The 23,038-nt window shown below is 32.0% G+C and overlaps 1 protein-coding gene across 3 annotated transcripts in view; it reads right to left on the bottom strand.

Moving 5' to 3' along the window:
* The window catches only part of LOC127698271 (putative glycerol kinase 5), a 64,209-nt gene that overhangs the window by 23,975 nt on the left and 17,196 nt on the right, over positions 1–23,038 (bottom strand). For all 3 annotated transcript variants that reach the window (XM_052201659.1, XM_052201661.1, XM_052201660.1), the window contains exons 5-10: positions 17,737–17,830; positions 16,918–17,007; positions 9,985–10,026; positions 9,331–9,468; positions 8,078–8,151; positions 6,385–6,445 (exon numbers count right to left, since the gene is read on the bottom strand). In XM_052201659.1, coding sequence (XP_052057619.1) covers positions 6,385–6,445; positions 8,078–8,151; positions 9,331–9,468; positions 9,985–10,026; positions 16,918–17,007; positions 17,737–17,830 — 499 coding nt within the window. The remainder of the gene's footprint in view (positions 1–6,384; positions 6,446–8,077; positions 8,152–9,330; positions 9,469–9,984; positions 10,027–16,917; positions 17,008–17,736; positions 17,831–23,038) is intronic.

Genomic DNA, 23,038 nt, shown 5'->3' with positions numbered 1-23,038 from the left:
ACCTCTGCGGTCGTATCAAGCTGCGCCCCAGCGAAGCATTTTATTACCTTCTGTTGAAATAAACACGAGTCGTATTGTGTACCTGTTCTTGCGTGTCTAAAACAAAAAACAGTGGTAATAGAGTCAGACTAACTCACAATAGGATACTCAGATTTCTGATTGGAGTCATTCTAATAATTTCTTTGAAGTTTTGAGATAGCACATGAATACTTGTTTGAATTCATGATAGACTGCACAAAGTCATTTCTCTTTCATGTGCCCATTTTTCCTTTCTTGGAGTAGGGGAGATAACCTGCGTAACTAACGACGCACGTTTTTTATCCTGAATTCCGCTAGAGGCGTGCAATTACGTACACTTCGCCTTAAGTAGGGATGTCAACTAAGTGAAGATTTACTAATCAAGTACTCGCTGGATTTACCGAGCGATACTCGAGTACTCGCTCTGTAAAACATTTACAAAATGGAAAAATAAAATTATACCCCTTTTATGTATTATGGGTTGCTGTCTTATGAACGTAAAACCCTCAACATTATAACATAGGACTAGGAATTTTATATCATAATTAATAGCTCATTTACCACATGTACTAATTATGTAAACTGGTAATAATCTAATCAAGTAATTAATTTAATATCTATAGAAAGAATGATTACTCAAACAACAGTATTGGGGAACTGTGAAAAACACATTTATTAATGATCAACAAAGGGGTGATGATTAGAACTTACTGATGGCTTTAATCATTTTCTGAGGGGCGACAAAGGGTACAACAAATTTGTTCTTATTTAAAAATATTATCTCGTCAACTTTTTCTGGGATGAGGCGATTTTTCAACTTAGTGAGGTAACTAACAGTCCTGCAGATGAAAAATATATGCTCTGGCGGTACAGAGGTGGGGGAATGACTAAGATTAGCTAAAAATGTAAGCCTTAGAAAAGTGCTCTCGTTCATAGCCTACCTCTGGGGGAATTTTAAACCACAGTTAAATGCAAAAAGTCGAAACGTATTTTAATTTTATTAATTTTAATTTCCCGAGAGGCGCTCGCAATAAAAATATTTTTTTGTTTAAGCTTAAGAAAGCAACAACATTCTAACAGGAAACCGATTAGTCGAGTATAATTTTGGTATTCAATACTCGGTACTACTGAGCGATACTCGAGTACTCTAGTACTCGTTGACATCCCTACTTTTAAGCATTGTGGATGTAAATCATGTTTTACTGTTTAAAATTTCTTTTAATAAATAATTGATTGGTGTTTAACACCACTTTCAGCACTATTGTACTATTTCTTGGTGGAGAAGCCGGAGTGCCCAGAGAGAACCACAATCTTCGGCAGGAAAACTGACAATCCTAGTCAATTAAGATTGGAGTCGAACCCACTTGCCACATATGGGATTCGAACTCACAACCTCAGTTGTACCAGGCTAGTGATACAGTAATTGGACTACTTAGATCTATCGGCCACCAAGGCCCCTTTAACAAATGATAAATAGCTTATCTAGGTAAACTTTTTAAAAGAGTAATCTCCAGTTTAAGGTAATATATGACTCATATATTTGTACTAAATGAAATATTTCATTTAGCTTTAGACTTAGGCATAAAACTGCAAAAAATTACATTTTGCAAAATGATGTTAATGACTTGGAAACATGAACATCATAAAAACAACACAAGCATCATAAAAACAACATGCCATCATAAAAACAACATGCCATCATAAAAACAACATGACATCATAAAAAGAACATGCCATCATAAAAACAACATGACATCATTAAAACAACACAAACATCATAAAAACAACATGACATCATAAAAACATCACAAACATCATAAAAACAACATGCCATCATAAAAACAACATGACATAATAAAAACAACACAAACATCATAAAAACAACATGACATCATAAAAACAACACAAACATCATAAAAACAACATGACATCATAAAAACAACACAAACATCATTCCATTAAAAAACGACATGACATCATAAAAACAATATGCCATCATAAAAACAACATGACATCATTAAAACAACATGACATCATTAAACAACATGACATCATATATGGGTCATTTTCAAAATATGTCAATTTTGAAATTGCAAAATTGATTTAAAGTTACTTATTCAAACAACCCTCATCATAAGCAAATCAAAACAAACAGTACTTATAGAACAACATATAAAAAGATGCAATCTTGATAATGTCATACAAGAATATATTGAAACATTTTTTGATAGGTGGTGCAATATTTTGTCTCTCCTGTTACCATGTTCAAAAGAAATTTCGGGTTATTTAGAAAAAGTTTCGATAAAATTTTAAGTTTGTTTTTCGTAGCCAATAAGATGGTTTTCAAGAGTAAAAACTTCTATATATATTCATTCTGTGAAATAATAGATTATTTGCCAATTTTCCATGTTGTACTGAAAATGCCTCTAAAAATTGGTTTTCAAAGGTGATAAAAATAACCATCAGTAATGCAAGTCTAAGATAGCAATTCATAATGTTCAGCATTTGTTCTCTCTTTCAAATAAACCCAACATCAAGTAAATCCCTCGCACGTTGGATTACTTTTGTCTTTATTTTATTGGTAACATGAACGTACGTTAATGATATATCACTATATTAAGTTCTATCCTGTTACCTTTTTGTCTATCCTGTTACCGATAGCAGTATTGCACCTGCAAATGCTAAATTGCGAAGATAAAGACATTATAACCTTTAGAAGAGTTCAAACAACAAAACATTTCATTATGTGTGCAACTATATGTTATTATAAACTTTTTAAAGACGTTTCTGTCTACTATTATCTATTCTGTTACTGTAACCATAGCAACCATAGTAACAGGATAGACAAATTTCTTCAGTTTTAAATGCTGTTGTGAAATTACTACTCCCTTTGATGAAGTGGTAATGTTTTTCTGTTGTGATTTTGGTTTCCAACACATTATTGCACTTTTTGCAAGTATAATATTGGTGTAATTAATCAATATGTTGGTAACAGCATAGACATGACAAAAAAGTACCCACTATTTTTTTCACTAAATGTCTTGAAATTTCTTTTCTCTACACTGTTATACAAGAAACGTGCTGTGTTAAATGTTTAGGTTACTTTGCGCTTTTGAAATCAACACTGACTAGTTCAATATTCATAGGGAGAAAAATTTAACGGCTGATTTAAGTAGCGGTAACAGGATGGACATGAACTTCATGTACTCTGATTGAATTTAGTTTGTAGAAAAAATGTTACATATAATAAGAAAGAAGCTACGATTTTTCGTTAGAATTATTATTTACGTTCCAAAAAAGTCCCTTTTGCAGATATCAAGGCGATCAGAAAATAGGAAAAAAATCATTTGAAATGTGTTACTCGGACACTGTACGCACATAAATTACGCAAAAATTGGACTTAAACATATTTTAATCTTATCAAAATAGATCTAAATCATGTTTATTATTAATGTTCTGACTCATAAATCCTACAAACTTTCATTTAAACACTTACAACTGCATTTTCCATTAGAAATAAAAATTTTAGCATGGGTGTACTGAAAATTCGACATTTTTTTAAAATGACCCATATATCTAGAGTTCCAATGTAAAATGTTTCTTTGGGAAGGTTTTTACTTGAAACTTTTATGACAATTGAAATATATTTGTACTAAATGAAATATTTCATTTAGCTTTAGACTTAGGCATAAAACTGCAAAAAATTACATTTTGCAAAATGATGTTAATGACTTGGAAACATGAACATCATAAAAACAACACAAGCATCATTAAAACAACATGCCATCATAAAAACAACATGACATCATAGAAACAACAGGCCATCATAAAACAACATGATATCATAAAAACAACATGACATCATTAAAACAACATGACATCATATATATCTAGAGTTCCAATGTAAAATGATTCTTTGGGAAGGTTTTTACTAGAAACTTTTATGACAATTGAAATGTATTGAAATATTTCATTAGCATGTGTTAAAAAAAGAAAAGAAAATAATGCATTGGCATTTGGCACTAAGTGACATAGTTTATTCGTTAGGATAATTGAAAGTAAAAATACTGTTTTAAAGCAAATATATAAAACAAGAATATGTGTTCTGGTTCCAAACCCTAATTTGGCATATATTTCAAGAAGCTGACATCATAATGAACATATGTACTAGGTTTAAAGTTGAAGTAACCACGACTCCATGGTAAACTACCTTAACCCAAAACTTCAACCTGATACAGTATGGGCCGACAGACAAACAAACTAATAGATGGACAAAAGCATGGACTGTACAACTTAATGCCCTAGTCCCCACTATCATAGGTGGTACATAAACATTGCTACAAAGGAGGATACAGAATATAAGGTAAATATTGGATCTTAAACTGAAATGTGATGACATACCTGTCAACCTCTGAAAATGAAAAAAACAGGTCATGACCGGCATTGAGGAAGAAAAAGTCAGGTCATAACGTGTACAAACTTTTTTCATTTGAATTTTAGTATTACTAAAGATCTTTTTTAAACATTATTTAACATATACCAGTTTCCTATAAATATTCACAATTTTGAAGTATTTGATGAAAACTATTTAAATTTTCAATTTATGTTTTCATTTTACCTTCATTGTATTTGTTATTAATCAAATATCAATATAAAGCAATGCCCTTTTATTGTTTCATTCACACTGGGTTTTTTAATCAATGATTCTAATGAACCCCAACTATAATAAGAAATCAGCTAAAGCTCCTATAAATAGTAGGAAGATAAATAGAAAGAACAATTTAATGTTGTTTACATTCTAGAGCACTTGGATTTTAAGTGACAACAAAAATAAACGGTGAAAAATAGTTTAGGGACTTTTATCACTCTAACAGATATGTATAATCTGATTTGATTGATTGGTGTTTTACACCACTTTCCTGATAAGAATAAAGAGGTTCAGACTGTTTTAAAATTATTTTAATAGGATAATTGATATTTGCAAACGGCAAATATATAAATCAGGACATGAAATTGTATGTCAAGCTTGATTGGCTTCAACCTTTTTGGGGTACAATTAACCATATAATTAGCAAACTGTTATTACCATTCAATCAAAAGCGTGTCAAAATTATGCTTTGATACATGTAGCTGTAAATCATTCATTTGAGAGCAAATTATCGAACTTCCTGTCCAGAAAGAATTTCAAATCTGCTGTTTTTCAGTGGAAAATATAGCATTTTAGACATTGGAAGTCTCATGGCACTAGCATACCAGTGAAAACGGGTACTTTGATGGAATCAAGGGTTATTTGATGGCCTGGGTATAGAAAAATCTTGGGTAAGCTCTTAAATTCCCAGGTGTGACCTGAAAAATAAGGGTCATTGACAGATATGTGATTATCAATAAATGATCTTCCAAATGGTGCTTTTTCCTAGGAATAATTTGACGTCACACAGCAAATATCTTCACGACACAATGTCCTATGATACGTTTCCCAGGTCAACTGAGGTATTGGAATCTTGTCTATTTTCACTATCTGAAATGCTTAACAAAATTTCAAGATATTTAGGAGTTTGAAAATAAGTAATTTCCAAAACTTCTGTGGATTCATTATCATTTTTAATTTTTTTGTAGATTTCATTGGTACAGGTGAATCATGAAGTTCATATTCAATGAAGTACATATTTACTACAGACCTGTAACTGTGAAAACCGGGGAAATCAAGTATCCACTAAAAAACAGTAGTTCCTTAATCAACGAAAATTGGTACCAATGAAAATAAAGGCATCCTTAGTATATTGTAAAAAAAATTTCATAAACATAGAAATCCTTTGTCGTTTTGTTTCTTTCATTATAATTCATGTGTCAATTCCCATTTAACTGTACTCCTTAGACTGTATAAACTCAATTCTGAGATGTCTTGGGTAGCATGCTCATCTAGAGTGCACAAGTTCATGGTTTCCATCCCAAGGTGGGTCAAATGAAAGACTTTGAAATTAGTATTTTCTACTGCTAGATCCACTCTATTGTATTCCATGTTCAGATGGGGCTGAGATTGTGACTGTGACAAAAGGAACATACCCATAGTCATTTGTGGCAAAGATATTTTTGGAAATGGTCAACCAAGTGATTCTTGCAGACAAAAGATATTCAAAAGAGATGAATTCAACAAATTTACTATTAAGAACCCTTGCTCCGGTAGCTTTATTGTAAGCAAAAAACAAGGAAGTTCTGATAGGAATTATAAACTCTGGGTAATCACACCAACTGAGAACAATTTCTGACATAATTAAAAATTTGGCTTGTTGACAAATACCAATCAAAAACTTATACAAACAGATATGAGAATTAATTATCAATCCTAATTTTCTTAATCAAACTTACCACAGAAGTTATTGGAATAGATTCTCCAAATATGCATGGATCTGTATCACCAAAAAAGCCACTAAAAATGGAAATCGTTAATATTTTTCATTTAAACCATTTTCATCTTAGAGTTTCAATAACAAACACAGAGCTGTGTAAAATAAAATAAAAGCTATTTTATCTTTGCAATAAATTTACACATATATAAATGATTACAAAGTAAAACTAGATCAAATAACAGTTTCATTTTTGATGGTTAAGAAAGCATATTTACAAAGGTTAGATGATTAGAAATCACTGATGTGATCTCAAAAAATTGAATTTGATGAAAAGAAGAAGACAATGTTCAAACAGGAAACCATCAATTTTGATTTGGACATTTCTTATTTCCTGCAACCCTGGAACCAGCTGTTTTGTAGAGAAAAATAATTAAAATTCATAGTTTTGCAGAACAATTTTGGTGGTAATTCATTCCAAAAGAAGTAGCAACTTTCGAGTGTCTGAAAGTCTGTGTAGTCCAGGGCTTCTAAAACGGTTGTATTGTCCGATAAATTATATAAATGACTTGTTGTGCATAGGCTAAAATGGACATTTTAACATAATTCAGGAATAAAAATTGAAGTTTATGCGATCTTTTTGACCTGACCTTTTGCCTTAAACAGCCACACATTTCTGATCCTCTACGTGACATGATGAATAATTACTATCAAAACAAACCCAACTTTAATACCCTCTGATTACAATCAAGGTTAATTAGTTCTCTGACAGATGAATTTTCCTGTCCAGACAACAGGTAATCTATTTTGTACCGGACATTGATCTGTCTATTAAAAGTTATTTTCTTAATTTTGAGCGGTTTGCATCTAATTAATTTAGTCAACAAGAATTAGATTATCAGAAAACGTATATAAATATGATTTGATGAAAATTTTAAAAGGTAGTAATAAAGGTTTTAAGTGAAAAATCGTCAGAACCACATTGTTTGAACTAGTAGACTCGTGCACATAGGTGTGAGATTTAATTATGAATCCAAATTTTCAAAAATTCTAAAAATATCATTGATGCCTTTATCTAACGTTCATTTTGAGTATTTTCCTGCAGAAATAACATGGAAAGAGCTACTTTAACTCAATAGTGCTTTGTAAATGTACACAGATTTTATGTATCCGTCTCTGGACCGTGTTTTACCATTGTCAAGTCAACATCCGGTATTAGAATGTACTTTTTAAAAACGAAAGTGAAGTTATTGACAGCGTAACTTTGCACAAATAAAGAGTCTAAGGCAGATATTAGTACGCTGATGTTGCACACTTCGAACGGTGCACTGTCAATTTAACAATTAACGGCAGAACATCGAATTTATAATAAAAAGTTAAATATCGTGTTTGTGTCAATCATAATTTATATGATGCCCAACTGATTACTATGGTTGCCTTTTGTTGCTAAGTCTTAAGGGATTAAAATCGGGATAAGACCAAAAAATATGTCCGGCTGACACAAATATTTTTTGGAAGCCCTGGTGTAGTCACTTTTTATTTAAGATTTGAAATATTTAGGAATCAACCAACAGACACACATTTTTGCCATGTTTACTGGATATTTGTTTTAGTCCTATATAAGAGTTCAGTATTTTGTTAATTGCATATACTTCACTGCTAGAATTTCACGATATAGTTAACTACAACATACAATTATTAAAAAATAAACCTGCCTTGTATCCATTACTGTTGGGAATATAGACATTGGAATGTTCAGTAGATTACACACTATTGTACTCCATTCTACCTGTAAAATAACAATTGTACTGAATATCTAATTAAATCATCGTAATGTCTAAAAAATATAATTGTGATGAAAAACATATTTATTATTTTCAATAATAATTATTCCTTAAGCATACCAACGCACATTTCCTGTTTTTCAACCGATGCATTATTTTAGACTGTTTGAGTGTTTTGAGGTATTTCATCTGTTAACATACAAACAAAAGTTCTCTCTCCATGTATAGTTACTGAGGAACATTATTAACTTAATCCTGAAAACTTGACCTGGTTACTGAAGTGAGAAAAATGAGGTCTAAACCACCTGACATATATCAGACAGACATATTCATCAGTTTTTAAAAATGTAGAGTGTTTAATGAATTGATCAAATAAACCCTAATCCAGTTAAATTGGCATGTTCAATACTTATACCTTGTCTAGCAGATGGGTTAATATCCCTATTGACCTCAGAGTGAGGAATTTAACTATAAATAGAAATAAAAAAACCTGTATGCAATGAAATTGGATATGATGCTATTTTTAGTAATTGACTGAGCTTAACCATTTGTGCTTTTTGAAGAGAAGGAGACTGTACAATAAAGATGTAAAAACTTTGAAGTTATTAAATGTTTGTACAGAACTGAATATCCAGAGAATTCAACTGTGTGAAAATAAGGACTTTTCACTTGCTGAAGCGGTATCATGCGGGGCCTTTCGGGGATGCCCAATTTGTGAAAAGATTAATCTCACTTTGTACCTCGAAAATTTAACCATATGTGTGAAAATGTCTCAGCTTCGAAACAAACCATCATACATATCCTAGTTTACTATATGGATAGAGGAATGGAAAAAAAGGCTACCATTGTCGCCTATGGGAAATGAATTACGCATCTTGACCTAGATGTTAATACAGCTTTTCAACCAAAGGGTCAATACAAAAAAGGTGTATTGGACTGGTCTGATTCAGAATAGTAGTCACATCTGGTTGCATCTGTTACATCTTTCAACAAACTTTGGATGTATTTTGATGCATGTGATAATTTTTTTTTTTACTTAAAATAACAAGAAAAAGTTTAAATTGTGTCCAGATAGGATTTCAAACAGAATGTAATATAACAATTTGTTGTGCAAGGCTAAATTCAATAAGGCACAGTAAAGTTTCATTTCAAACAAAAATTGTTTTAAAGTACAAATCACTCACCTGGAAAGGATCAAAAAGACCTGTTCCACTAGCACACGAATAGTCTGTAGCATGAACTTTGCCTCCAGTAAGTTTCCATAACAACCATGTTTCTATACAGCCAAACATCACTTGATTCTCAACCACTCTAGCTTTTAACTAAAAACATTCTAAAGGTTAATGGAAGTCATATTTTAGAACTACTTTGTTCATTCAAAAGGTAATAATTGAATATTACTGCATTTCAATATCCCCATCCACGGTATACATAAGTGAATAAAACAGAGAATGTAAGAAACATCACAAAAACCATACAATAAAAATTCACAAGGTAAACCAATTCATGTTCAATTTTATTTTTAACTAAAAAAGAAATTGCTTCAAATGACCCTTAGACAGGCAATGTACAAATCTATGAAAAAAATTATTATTTTTTTAAAATTTGTTTTAATCATCACAAGGTTGTTGATATTACAATTTGTAGACATTTCTCATTAAAATCCACACTGAAACATAAGGATGAGAGTGTTAACAAGATAATTTTCCATGTAATTTATATTTCTAAGAAAAACACCCCTAAAGATTTCTGAATGTGATCCATTTTTAAGCTCCATTAAGATGAGCAATTTGAATCTCATAAACAAATTCCCTCATTATTCAGTAATAATTTCTTACCTTTTCAACATGTTCTAAACACCATAACAGTCGCATGGTTACCTAAAAAGTAGCAAATTTCAATTTCACAATTTTTTACAACCTAAAAATTACATAAGGTGGCCCGAGAACACAGTTATTTCGTAGTGCATTTCTTTTAGACAATAAATTCAAATTAAAAAAATCGCACCTGCATTATCTCAAAAAGATTTTTACAGTGTAGTGTACTACTATTGATACAAATAATATCAAAATTATAGAAACTTCTACCAGCTCTAACTCAAAATATTGACAATTCTGTGTTAAGGGGGGCTAAAATTCAGTTTGACAGCTTCCGACATTCTAATTTTTGACCTTTTTTAACTGGACCAAATCACTACTTAACATAAAGATTCAGCACCCAAATTTTTTAACATGTAATTTCATCCCCTTACTTAATATTTCATGCATAAAATATCAAGAAATAAATTGGGAAAGTGTATCAAAAAAAAATGCAAGTTATACACTGTTCACACTAGGGACTATATTCGTAGACAACGAAAACCAAAGGACGATAACTGTGTCCTTGGACCTAATAAAGAGGCCCGAGAACACAGTTATTTCGTAGTGCATTTCTTTTAGACAATAAATTTAAATTAAAAAAATCGCACCTGCTCTATCTCAAAAAGATTTTTACAGTGTAGTGTACTACTATTGATACAAATAATATCAAAATTATAGAAACTTCTACCAGCTCTAACTCAAAATATTGACAATTCTGTGTTAAGGGGGGCTAAAATTCAGTTTGACAGCTTCCGACATTCTAATTTTTGACCTTTTTTAACTGGACCAAATCACTACTTAACATAAAGATTCAGCACCCAAATTTTTTTAACATGTAATTTCATCCCCTTACTTAATATTTCATGCATAAAATATCAAGAAATAAATTGGGAAAGTGTATCAAAAAAAAATGCAAGTTATACACTGTTCACACTAGGGACTATATTCGTAGACAACGAAAACCAAAGGACGATAACTGTGTCCTTGGACCTAATAGGATAGAAAGACTTGACCAATTTTAATAAAACTTTGCATGACCTAAGCTTAGGCAATTTTAAGATAGTTGGCCAAGTTTCATGGCCATAGGATATATATCATAGAAACTAGGGCCATTTTAATATTGAAATTTGGATGTTTATTTTTGACGTTTAAATCAAATATTTTCAACTGTCAAGATTTTGGCCTAAAAAATTTAAATATTGCAAAAATTTGCTTTTTAAATACTCTTGAATTTGATATAATAAGTATTAAAAGCAACAGAACACTCATTTGATTTATCAGATTTATTACAGTTATTCAAAAGTCAAATTTATATGAGCCTGTGCCTGAAAATAGAGATTTTCGAATTAAGGGAAGCCTTACATAAACATGCATTTTTTTCAACCAATTTGAAGTTTTTGAAGGTTTTTAACCATACATTATTCTTCCATATATATTAAATGTACTTTAAATGTAAAGAAAAGTTACAAAAAGCATACCACATGAGTATAAAATGGTCTTAGGCCATGTAAGACTGAGAATTATTTAGAGTCGATTTAGGCTGTAGCCCATATTTACATATAAAAATGCACACAGAGGCTATAAGGAATTGAAATTTGTTACTTTTTGCTCATTTCTATGCTAAGATGTCATGATACAAGAAGTCTAATTGCAAAAGGACTCTTGAATTCAACTTTTTTTTGCAGACAGTATGGTCTGATGACCAGTTTTTCACTTTTCAATGGAAAACTTGCATGTAGTTTTAGTCTCATTTGGCATATATTTGAACCACTTACTATCCTAAAGAACAAAATTATGGTAGCATATGAAATGAATAGGGTGTACTGATCATTGTAAAGTGTTTTTTTTACAGATTTAGTGAAATATTTGTGACGGACTACAGATTTTATGTACAAAGCTCTTCACATTTCACATACATCAAACAGGCCGTTTAACCAGGGACATAAATACAAATATTCTGCACATTTTTTCTGTGATAATCTACTTTTCTCTAGATTCCGAGTTCACAAATGGTTAATTAAATTTGATTTAAGCATAGAAACACAAATATCAGGAACATAAAAAGCTGTCAGATAGAAAGTCAGCATGGCTCTTAGGCATAAAATGGAAACTGCTTTAAAATGCTTATTTTAGCCGTATAATGCCAAAATGGGACATTTTAACAGAATTTCTGTCAAACAAAGATGTAAATCCTTTACTTTTATTGAGTTTGACAAATTGAAACCAGAAAACCATTCAGGAAAGTTGCCAAAGTACAGAATCTACATTTACGGAATTCATCTCTTAGGCCCGAGAACACAGTTATTTCGTAGTGCATTTCTTTTAGACAATAAATTTAAATTAAAAAAATCGCACCTGCTCTATCTCAAAAAGATTTTTACAGTGTAGTGTACTACTATTGATACAAATAATATCAAAATTATAGAAACTTCTACCAGCTCTAACTCAAAATATTGACAATTCTGTGTTAAGGGGGGCTAAAATTCAGTTTGACAGCTTCCGACATTCTAATTTTTGACCTTTTTTAACTGGACCAAATCACTACTTAACATAAAGATTCAGCACCCAAATTTTTTTAACATGTAATTTCATCCCCTTACTTAATATTTCATGCATAAAATATCAAGAAATAAATTGGGAAAGTGTATCAAAAAAAAATGCAAGTTATACACTGTTCACACTAGGGACTATATTCGTAGACAACGAAAACCAAAGGACGATAACTGTGTCCTTGGACCTAATAGGATAGAAAGACTTGACCAATTTTAATAAAACTTTGCATGACCTAAGCTTAGGCAATTTTAAGATAGTTGGCCAAGTTTCATGGCCATAGGATATATATCATAGAAACTAGGGCCATTTTAATATTGAAATTTGGATGCTTATTTTTGACGTTTAAATCAAATATTTTCAACTGTCAAGATTTTGGCCTAAAAAATTTAAATATTGCAAAAATTTGCTTTTTAAATACTCTTGAATTTGATATAATAAGTATTAAAAGCAACGGAACACTCATTTGATTTATCAGATTTATTACAGTTATTCAAAAGTCAAATTTATATGAGCCTGTGCCTGAAAATAGAGATTTTCGAATTAAGGGAAGCCTTACATAAACATGCATTTTTTTCAACCAATTTGAAGTTTTTGAAGGTTTTTAACCATACATTATTCTTCCATATATATTAAATGTACTTTAAATGTAAAGAAAAGTTACAAAAAGCATACCACATGAGTATAAAATGGTCTTAGGCCATGTAAGACTGAGAATTATTTAGAGTCGATTTAGGCTGTAGCCCATATTTACATATAAAAATGCACACAGAGGCTATAAGGAATTGAAATTTGTTACTTTTTGCTCATTTCTATGCTAAGATGTCATGATACAAGAAGTCTAATTGCAAAAGGACTCTTGAATTCAACTTTTTTTTGCAGACAGTATGGTCTGATGACCAGTTTTTCACTTTTCAATGGAAAACTTGCATGTAGTTTTAGTCTCATTTGGCATATATTTGAACCACTTACTATCCTAAAGAACAAAATTATGGTAGCATATGAAATGAATAGGGTGTACTGATCATTGTAAAGTGTTTTTTTTACAGATTTAGTGAAATATTTGTGACGGACTACAGATTTTATGTACAAAGCTCTTCACATTTCACATACATCAAACAGGCCGTTTAACCAGGGACATAAATACAAATATTCTGCACATTTTTTCTGTGATAATCTACTTTTCTCTAGATTCCGAGTTCACAAATGGTTAATTAAATTTGATTTAAGCATAGAAACACAAATATCAGGAACATAAAAAGCTGTCAGATAGAAAGTCAGCATGGCTCTTAGGCATAAAATGGAAACTGCTTTAAAATGCTTATTTTAGCCGTATAATGCCAAAATGGGACATTTTAACAGAATTTCTGTCAAACAAAGATGTAAATCCTTTACTTTTATTGAGTTTGACAAATTGAAACCAGAAAACCATTCAGGAAAGTTGCCAAAGTACAGAATCTACATTTACGGAATTCATCTCTTAGGCCCGAGAACACAGTTATTTCGTAGTGCATTTCTTTTAGACAATAAATTTAAATTAAAAAAATCGCACCTGCTCTATCTCAAAAAGATTTTTACAGTGTAGTGTACTACTATTGATACAAATAATATCAAAATTATAGAAACTTCTACCAGCTCTAACTCAAAATATTGACAATTCTGTGTTAAGGGGGGCTAAAATTCAGTTTGACAGCTTCCGACATTCTAATTTTTGACCTTTTTTAACTGGACCAAATCACTACTTAACATAAAGATTCAGCACCCAAATTTTTTTAACATGTAATTTCATCCCCTTACTTAATATTTCATGCATAAAATATCAAGAAATAAATTGGGAAAGTGTATCAAAAAAAAATGCAAGTTATACACTGTTCACACTAGGGACTATATTCGTAGACAACGAAAACCAAAGGACGATAACTGTGTCCTTGGACCAATAGAAAACATGAATAATATACTTCACTTATTGTAAGGCAGTCAGCTCATGTTGTTATTTACAAACAGAAGTAAGGGAAAATAAATATATAGACATCACTATTTTTAGTTAATCAATTCTGTGAATTATTTTAAGCATACACTTAATAAATGCCATACAGATGCTGTGTCAAAAAAGATCAAGGTGAACAGGTTTCATAACTTAACAGTATAAACAATCAATCATAATGCAGTCAAGGTCATATGAACTCTGTCAGACAGATGTACACCTGACAATCATTATAGAACTGTACACCGAATATAATTGATCTATTACTTATAGTAATGTATCCAAGATGTTGACTCACAAAAACTTAAGGTTGACCACTGAAACATGAAAATGGGGTTAAGGTCAAATGAACCCTCTCACACAGATATACATATCTTACAATCATTCTATACACAAAATGTAGTAAACTGATTACTTATATAGTAACTGACAATCAGACTTAATCACAAAAATCTTACACTGACCAATGAACCAGATGATGACGATGAAGACAAAATCTGGATATTTTTCACAACTGACAACATCATTAACCTAGTAACAGCAGACATAATCAATGGAGATTGTAAATATTCACAAACTCAGTTTTCACCGCTATAAGCACAAAAGTCAACAAGGTCAAGTATCAACATGAGTTTGCACTGCTACCAGGGAAAAGTTAGCAGGTATACAACTGTTTCTTCAATCTATACAAGACAGCATGCTACTAACATGGACTTTAGCTATCACTACAGATGTTCTTTTCAGAATTCAAGCCTAATACCCTTACCAGTAATACAGCACTATGAACATTCTGAATGGTCACACCCCTGCTCCTTGCACTTTTATATATGGATGTAGGATGACCACTAACATGAACAACGAAATAAAAGAGCACACATAATTTGGAAGAAGGGTCAAAATGAGCTGGTACTATAAGTCATTGGCTGATAGATCCTGATACTGCTGCTCAAGAAGACAAAAACCAAAAATCAGAAAAAAATACTAAGCAGATTTCATGATGTCATCTCACAAAATTTAATTGACTTTGCCAGTATTTGTAAGAGGATAGTTAATAATTTAAATTGTCAAATCATTAGAAATGATAGCCTATTTAACTGTAATTGAAAAGAAATCATTGCTCTGTAACTCATTAAAAGTAAAAGAGAAGCATAAGATACCAAAGGGACATTCAAACTCATAAGTCAAAAATAAACTGACAACGCCATGGCAAAAAAAGAGAAAAAAAGTAAATGAAGAATGTGTCCGTGGGACACAGATGATGCCCCTTCTTGCATAAAACCTTTTAAAGGGGCATAACTCAAGAATGGTTAAAGTGACGCCACCCAAATTCATAATTGTGTTTTGTGGTAATAAGCATTGTGTATAAGTTTCATAACATTTGGTTGAGGCAAACAAAAGTTAGAGAACGGAAACCAATTTCGGGATGTACATTCGGACAGACAGATGTACGTACGGACAACATCATCAACCCCTGCTGGAGGGGGAATTAATCGTTACCCTTGTCTGTACGTACGTCTGTCTTTCCAAACGTACATCCCAACGTAAGTACGGACAAGGGTAACAATTAATGCCCCCTCCAGTGACGGCGGGGGCATAAAAAAAATGTAACTTTTGTGTTAATGGGAGATTTTGCTTTTTCAAGTCAATTGCATTATAACATATTTTAGCATATCAAATACATGTTGTAAAATCTTCTAATCATAGGATACAGCTGGAGGAAGATCATTATCTGGAAAAGGGAAGCTTGTGATAGTACAGTTAAAATCAACTTTTCTATTGTATATTTTAGTTTCAGTTTTGTCTTTTGGTACCAATACAATTATACATGTCTAAAACAGACAATATTGACTGCATTCATGAAAAAATTATCAAACATTGACACTAAGTATACTATATATTTTGTCTTCTCGTAATTTCACAAAATCCATAACCCTTGAAGATAAATTTCCATTGTTTTAAATAACTGACCACCATTACTGTACATGTTCAAATGTCGGGAAAGTATGTCAATGACTATCATGTCTTTTAGACTGCTTGTTCATGTATCAAATTCATCGTTATTTTAATATGAGGCCATCTTTTTTGAACTGTAATGTTTTTTTAAGCCATTTATAGCATCTGCTTGTAACAAATATCATTAGATAAATACAATATAAAAATAAGAAGATGTGGTATAATTGCCAATGAGACAACTCTCCACCAGAGACCAAGTTACATAAAAGTTTACTATAGGTCACTGTATGGCCTTCAACAATGAGCAAAACCCATTGCACAGTCTATATTTTCTATTTCTTAAATGTTTTTTCAAGTGATTTGTTGTCTTACTTATCCTCCTCATATACATGTATCCTTTTTATGTGAATATCAATTTAACATACCTGAGGAGACATGAATTTTAAAACACTGGCAGCTAAGAATCTCTTTTGTCTTGTAAATGTGTGAAGTATTGATGACCCACTATTTAGAAACTGAAACCAGACAGTGTTAATTAGTTGTATATTATATAAAAAGATTAAAATGAATCATGTTGTATACATACATGTCAATATATAATTGAAAGGTAAATAGCCTCCATCACAAAATTTACACATTTTTATCAGATCTATATTTTTCTTAAAATGATACTCATAGATTGGTCAATATATTAGCAATTGGTCAAAACTCACAAAAGATGAGAATAAACTAGAAGTATACAGTTGAAATAAGAAGTTTTGTTCATTTTGAGATATTGTATACTTGAAATTTGTCTTAATTTATCATCTAAAATTAAAGGCAACATAATTATTTTTATACTACAGCTTGAACACTTCCTGTTGTCTTTATCTACCAAATAGAGTAAGAAATTGATATTTCGTGCAATGTTGATTTCATGTCACATCTTGTTTCATCACTAATCGCGGTTTGTGTAGGAATAAAAAAATAGTTTAATTCTTGTGTTCACATTTTCATGGCTCAAATTAAATCCATTTTAACTGCAGTATAGAAAGCTATATTAGATCAATTTCAGAAAAATTATCAATTTTTTTGTATTCAGCTTGAAACTGAAAACTGAAAAAGGGCTTGGCAAACCTCATCCTTCCACAATTTCTAATCCTCATACAAAAAAGTGATATTTTTCTGACATTGACCTAATATTGTATATGCATGTTTTCTTTAAAATCATCCTCTATTGTCCAATTCAATTGATGTATAGTTACCTTCATCTTGTATGAACTATTCCAATTTTTCACTGTATCCCTTGCCCTTAGATCTTGCCATGTTAAAAAATTGTGGAAATATTCTCCTGTTTCCCTACAAAACATGAAGCCTTTACTATAAAAAGCTCTATCAAAAAAAATGTATGCATTATTAACAGCAAAGGGCTCAGTGAATTTAAAATCTATGTTTTCATGCTTGGTATTAACAAATGTTGCCGTTCAAATTTTTTTAACCTTTACTGTTTCCCTAATAAAAGCACAAGTTCTGTCATAACTACTGTCATAATAAAAAAATACTAATCAAATGTGAGTTTGAGTGACATGTGTAAATCATACCATTTCTCCTTGATATGAAAGATAAAATCAAAGACATAGACAAGCCTTTGTGAAAAGATAGTGATTTCCCCCCCCCCCCCCCCCTGATATATATCAGTAATATTTCCCCATAAGTATCAACTATTTATTTGTAAGCAGTTATAGAAAAAAGAAATTTCATACTTTTGTATGCCTTGATCTGAACAAGATTTTGGAAAAAACTTTACACTTGGACACAGTCTATAAATATCTTCAAATGTAATTTATTGCCCTGAAGAGTGTGAAAAAAAGTGCAGGATGGGTTAGTAAATATAAAATGATAATCATCAATATAAGTGACAATAAAAAGCTCCGCAGGGCGCAGCTTGATACGACCGCAGAGGTCGAACCCTGAACAGTTGGGGCAAGTATGGACACAACATTCAAGCTTGATACAGCTTTGCATTTGGATTGTGATTAAATATTTGACACAGCATAGATTTCTGACACAGAATGAATGTGGTCTAAGAACTTAAAAATTTTAAATTGGACATTCACCTATTATGGTCCAATATCCAAAATCTAAATACATGGTTAGATTCAGTATATCAAAGAACCCCAAGAATTCAATTTTTGATGAAATCAAACAAAGTTTAATTTTGGACCCTTTTGACCTCAATGTGGACAAAGTTGATAACGGGGCCCAAAAATCAAAAATCTAAATACATGGTTAGATTCAGCATATCAAAGAACCCTATATATTCAATTTTTGTTGAAATCAAACAAAGTTTAATTTTGGACCCCGATTTGGACCAACTTGAAAACTGGGCCCATAATCAAAAATCTAAATACATGTTTAGATTCAGCATATCAAAGAACCCTAAGAATTCAATTTTTATTAAAATCAAACTAAGTTTAATTTTGGACCCTTTGGACCTTAATGTAGACCAATTTGAAAACGGAACCAAAAATTAAGAATCTAAATACACGGTTAGATTCGGCATATCAAAGAACCCCAATAATTCAATTTTTGATGAAATCAAACAAAGTTTAATTTTGGACCCTTTGAACCTCAATGTGGACCAATTTAAAAACGGGGCCCAAAATCCAAAAACTAAATACACGGTTAGATTCAGCATATTAAAGAACCCCAAGAATTCAAGAATAAAACCCCATTGAAATTGGTCAAGAAATAAGCAATTTATACGAAGTATCTTCTTTTGCACAATACTGTGCAATTAAATATTTCTTGCTATTGCGCAATACTGTACAATTGACAATTTCTTGCTATTGCGCAATATTGTGCTATTGAATATTTCTTGCTATTGTGCAATACTGTGCAATTGAAGATTTCTTGCTATTGCACAATACTGTGCAATTGAAGATTTCTTGCTATTGTGCAATACTGTGCAATTGAAAATTTCTTGCTATTGCACAATACTTATTATATAATAATTTACACATCCTGTTTGGTGTGTATCTCCTACCATATCATTATTATTTGCTTTTAAATATAAATCGGAAATAACCAACTTAAAATGGAAAATTTTAAAAGAAAAAAAAAGGAAAAAAAAAAAAAAATCCCCCCCAAAATTTTTTGCACCCCCTTATGATTCATCACCCCCAAACTCAATCCCAGCCTTCCCTTTGTGGTATGGTACCTTGCAGTACAATTTTAGAGAGATCCATACACTTGAACACAAGTTATTGTCTGGAAACTAGAAAAATGTGTTTTTTGGCCCCTTTTTGGCCCCAAATTCCTAAACGTTTTGGGCAATTACCCCCAAACTCAAACCCAGCTTTCCCTTTGTGATATGGAACCTTGTAGTACAATTTCAGAAAGATCCATACACTTACACACAAGTTATTGTCCTGAAACTAGAAAAATGCCTGTTTTTTGCCCCTTTTTGGCCCTTAATTCCTAAAATATTGAGACAATTACCCCCATCATCAATCCCAGCCTTCCCTTTGTGGTATGGTACCTTGCAGTACAATTTCAGAGAGATCCATACACTTGAACACAAGTTATTGTCTGGAAACTAGTAAAATGCTTATTTTTGGCCCCTTTTTGGCCCCCAATTCCTAAACGTTTAGGGCAATCACCATACTTGCCAACCTCTGACAATGAGAAATCATGTAATGACATGACATGACATGTCAAAAAGCGTGTGAAAACGCGTGACTTAGATGCGAACTTTTTAATGTGAACAATGTTCATAATTTCACATTATACAAATTTGTTATTAAATACAAGAAACAATATTCAACTGTAAACTTTTATTGTATTCAACAGTGGTCTGTTTTGCTGCTTTTAAAGCAACACCACTAGGCACATATTCAAAACAACTGCCAGTTTGGTTACATTTACTTGATAACAAGGCACACAATATATCATTGTCAAGTTCTGATCAGAATTCAGTGTGAATTTCTTTATAATTGAAAATGCTCTCTGACAGTCAGAATTGATATTTGGCTGAACTAAAATAGCTTTATCATGCTTTGAAAGAGTGTCATAACGTTTTTTTGCCATCAAAAATGTCATCTTTAATCTCTGCCATTGCTCCCAACAAACTATATATGTTGCTATTGCCTGGTCAAACTGGGTAGTTCATCAGAAGACAGCTGGTACTATGAGAACTGATCCAACAGTTCCGTGATATTTCCATCCCCTATGGCCTGTGGAAATCCGTTGCCGTTGGCTAGATTGGAAACTGAAAAAAGAAAAAATATTTTATAATTTGATTACCATTCTAGTATTGATAAAACATGTTAAATGTTTAATCAAATAGCTACATAGTTCCCCTCTCACATGTATTGTTATGATTGCAACACAGGGTGCACAATGCGTTACTCGTCCCTCGATATTTAAACTCGAACTGTTTTATTTATATATCTTGGACTTGGTACGCACACATCGTTTTCGCTTAGCAATCGGCTCTCTAGACGACGGTACAGGCCCTGAAAGCGACCTCTTTCTGTGGACATTTCCCCTAAGTGAATTTGAAAGAAAGATCGTCACAAAATCGTAAAAACTAATCACAAACCAACTTACCTTTAAGAACCTTTGCTGTTAGCATGGTTAGTCCATCATGATAAAAAAAAAACAATGGCGTCTTAACAATTACTTTGGAATTTTCGGTATTTATCGTCTACTAATGAAAAAACCCGAGAATCGCGATATCACTATCGACCAAAAAATCAAAACAACGAAAAAGCGTGTAATTGCGTGTAAAGTGGTGAAAAGCGTGTACACGCCATGTGACAAAATCCTCGCGTGTAAACCATTGAAAAAGCGTGTATTACACGCGAATATCATGTCACTTGGCAACATTGGCAATCACCCCCAAACTCAAACCCAACTTTCCCTTTGTGATATGGAACCTTGTAGTACAATTTCAGAAAGATCTATACACTTACACACAAGTTATTGTCCTGAAACTAGAAAAATGCTTGTTTTTTGCCCCTTTTTTGGCCCCTAATTCCTAAAATTTTGAAGCAATTACCCCCAAAATGAATTCCAGCTTTCCCTTTGTGATATGGAACCTTGTAGTACAATTTCAGAAAGATCCATACACTTACACACTAGTTATTGTCATGAAACTAGAAAAATGCTCGTTTTTTGCCCCTTTTTCGGCCCCTAATTCCTAAAATTTTGAGGCAATTACCCCCAAAATCAATCCCAGCATTCCTTTTGTGATATGGAACCTTGTGGTACAATGTCAGAGAGATCCATACACTAACACACAAGTTATGTCTGGAAGTTACAAAAATGCTTATTTTTGGCCACTTTTTGGCCCCTAATTCCTTAACTGTTGGTACCATAACCCCCAAAATCAATCCCAACCTTCCTTTTGTGGTATTGAACCTTATGGTAAAATTTCATAGAGATCCATTCACTTAAACTAAAGTTAGAGTGCGAAAACCAATGTGTCTTCGGACGACGCCGGACGACGCCTGACGACGACGACGACGCCAACGTCATACCAATATACGACCACAAAAATTTTTTTGCGGTCGTATAAAAAGGCACAAGGCATCATAAAACTAGAGGCTCTCAAGAGCCTGTGTCGCTCACCTGTATCTAATGTGGTTTTGGAAATCATGTTTAATAAGGTTAAAATCATAATAAATAGTATTAAATACCCTAATGATGATTGAGGCCAAGTTTGGTTTAATTTGGCCCAGTTGTTAAATTAAAAGCAGAACATTTTTGAAAAAAGTTTACAAAAATTACCAAAAAATTGCAGAAAATGACTATATAAGGACAATAACTCCAATAACTTGTCAATTGACAATTTTGATCATTGTTAACTTATTTGTAGATTTTACTTTGCTGAACATTATTGCTGTTGAAAATTTATCTTATCTAAAATAATATTCAAAATAACCAAAGACTGCAAAATTTCCTTAAAATTACCAATTCAGGGCAGCAACCAAACAAGGGCTTGTCTGATTTGTCTGAAAATTTAAAGGGCAGATAGATCTAAACCTGATGAACATTTTTACCAAGTCAGATTTGCTCTTAATGCTTAAGTTTCCGAGATATAAGCCAAAAACTGTATTGTACCCTTATGTTCTATTTTTAGCCATGTCTGCCAAATTGGTTGGCAGGCGAGATCATCATACAAAATTTTCAAACTAAATATCCTAATGATGATTGTGGCCAAGTTTGGTAAAATTTGTCTCAGTAGTTTCAGAGGAGAAGATTTTTGTAAAAGATTACAAAAATTTACGAAAAATTGTTATAAAAATTGACTTTAAAGGGCAATAACTCCTTAAGGGGTCAATTGTCAATTTTGGTCATGTTGACTTGTTTGTAGACAGCAGTAGGGGCAGCAACCCAATAAGGGATTGTCTGATTCGTCTGAAAATTTCAGGTCAGATAGATCTTCACCTGATGAACATTTTTACCCATTGTCAGATTTGCTCTAAATGCTTAAGTTTCAGAGATAAAAGCCAAAAACTGCATTTTACCCATATGTTCTATTTTTAGCCATGTCGGCCATGT

Source organism: Mytilus californianus, unplaced genomic scaffold (assembly GCF_021869535.1).
Source record: "Mytilus californianus isolate M0D057914Y unplaced genomic scaffold, xbMytCali1.0.p SCAF_4, whole genome shotgun sequence".
Taxonomy (NCBI): domain Eukaryota; kingdom Metazoa; phylum Mollusca; class Bivalvia; order Mytilida; family Mytilidae; genus Mytilus; species Mytilus californianus.
The sequence above is the reverse complement of the archived record's forward strand: the minus strand, read 5'-3'. Positions and strand labels throughout refer to the sequence as shown.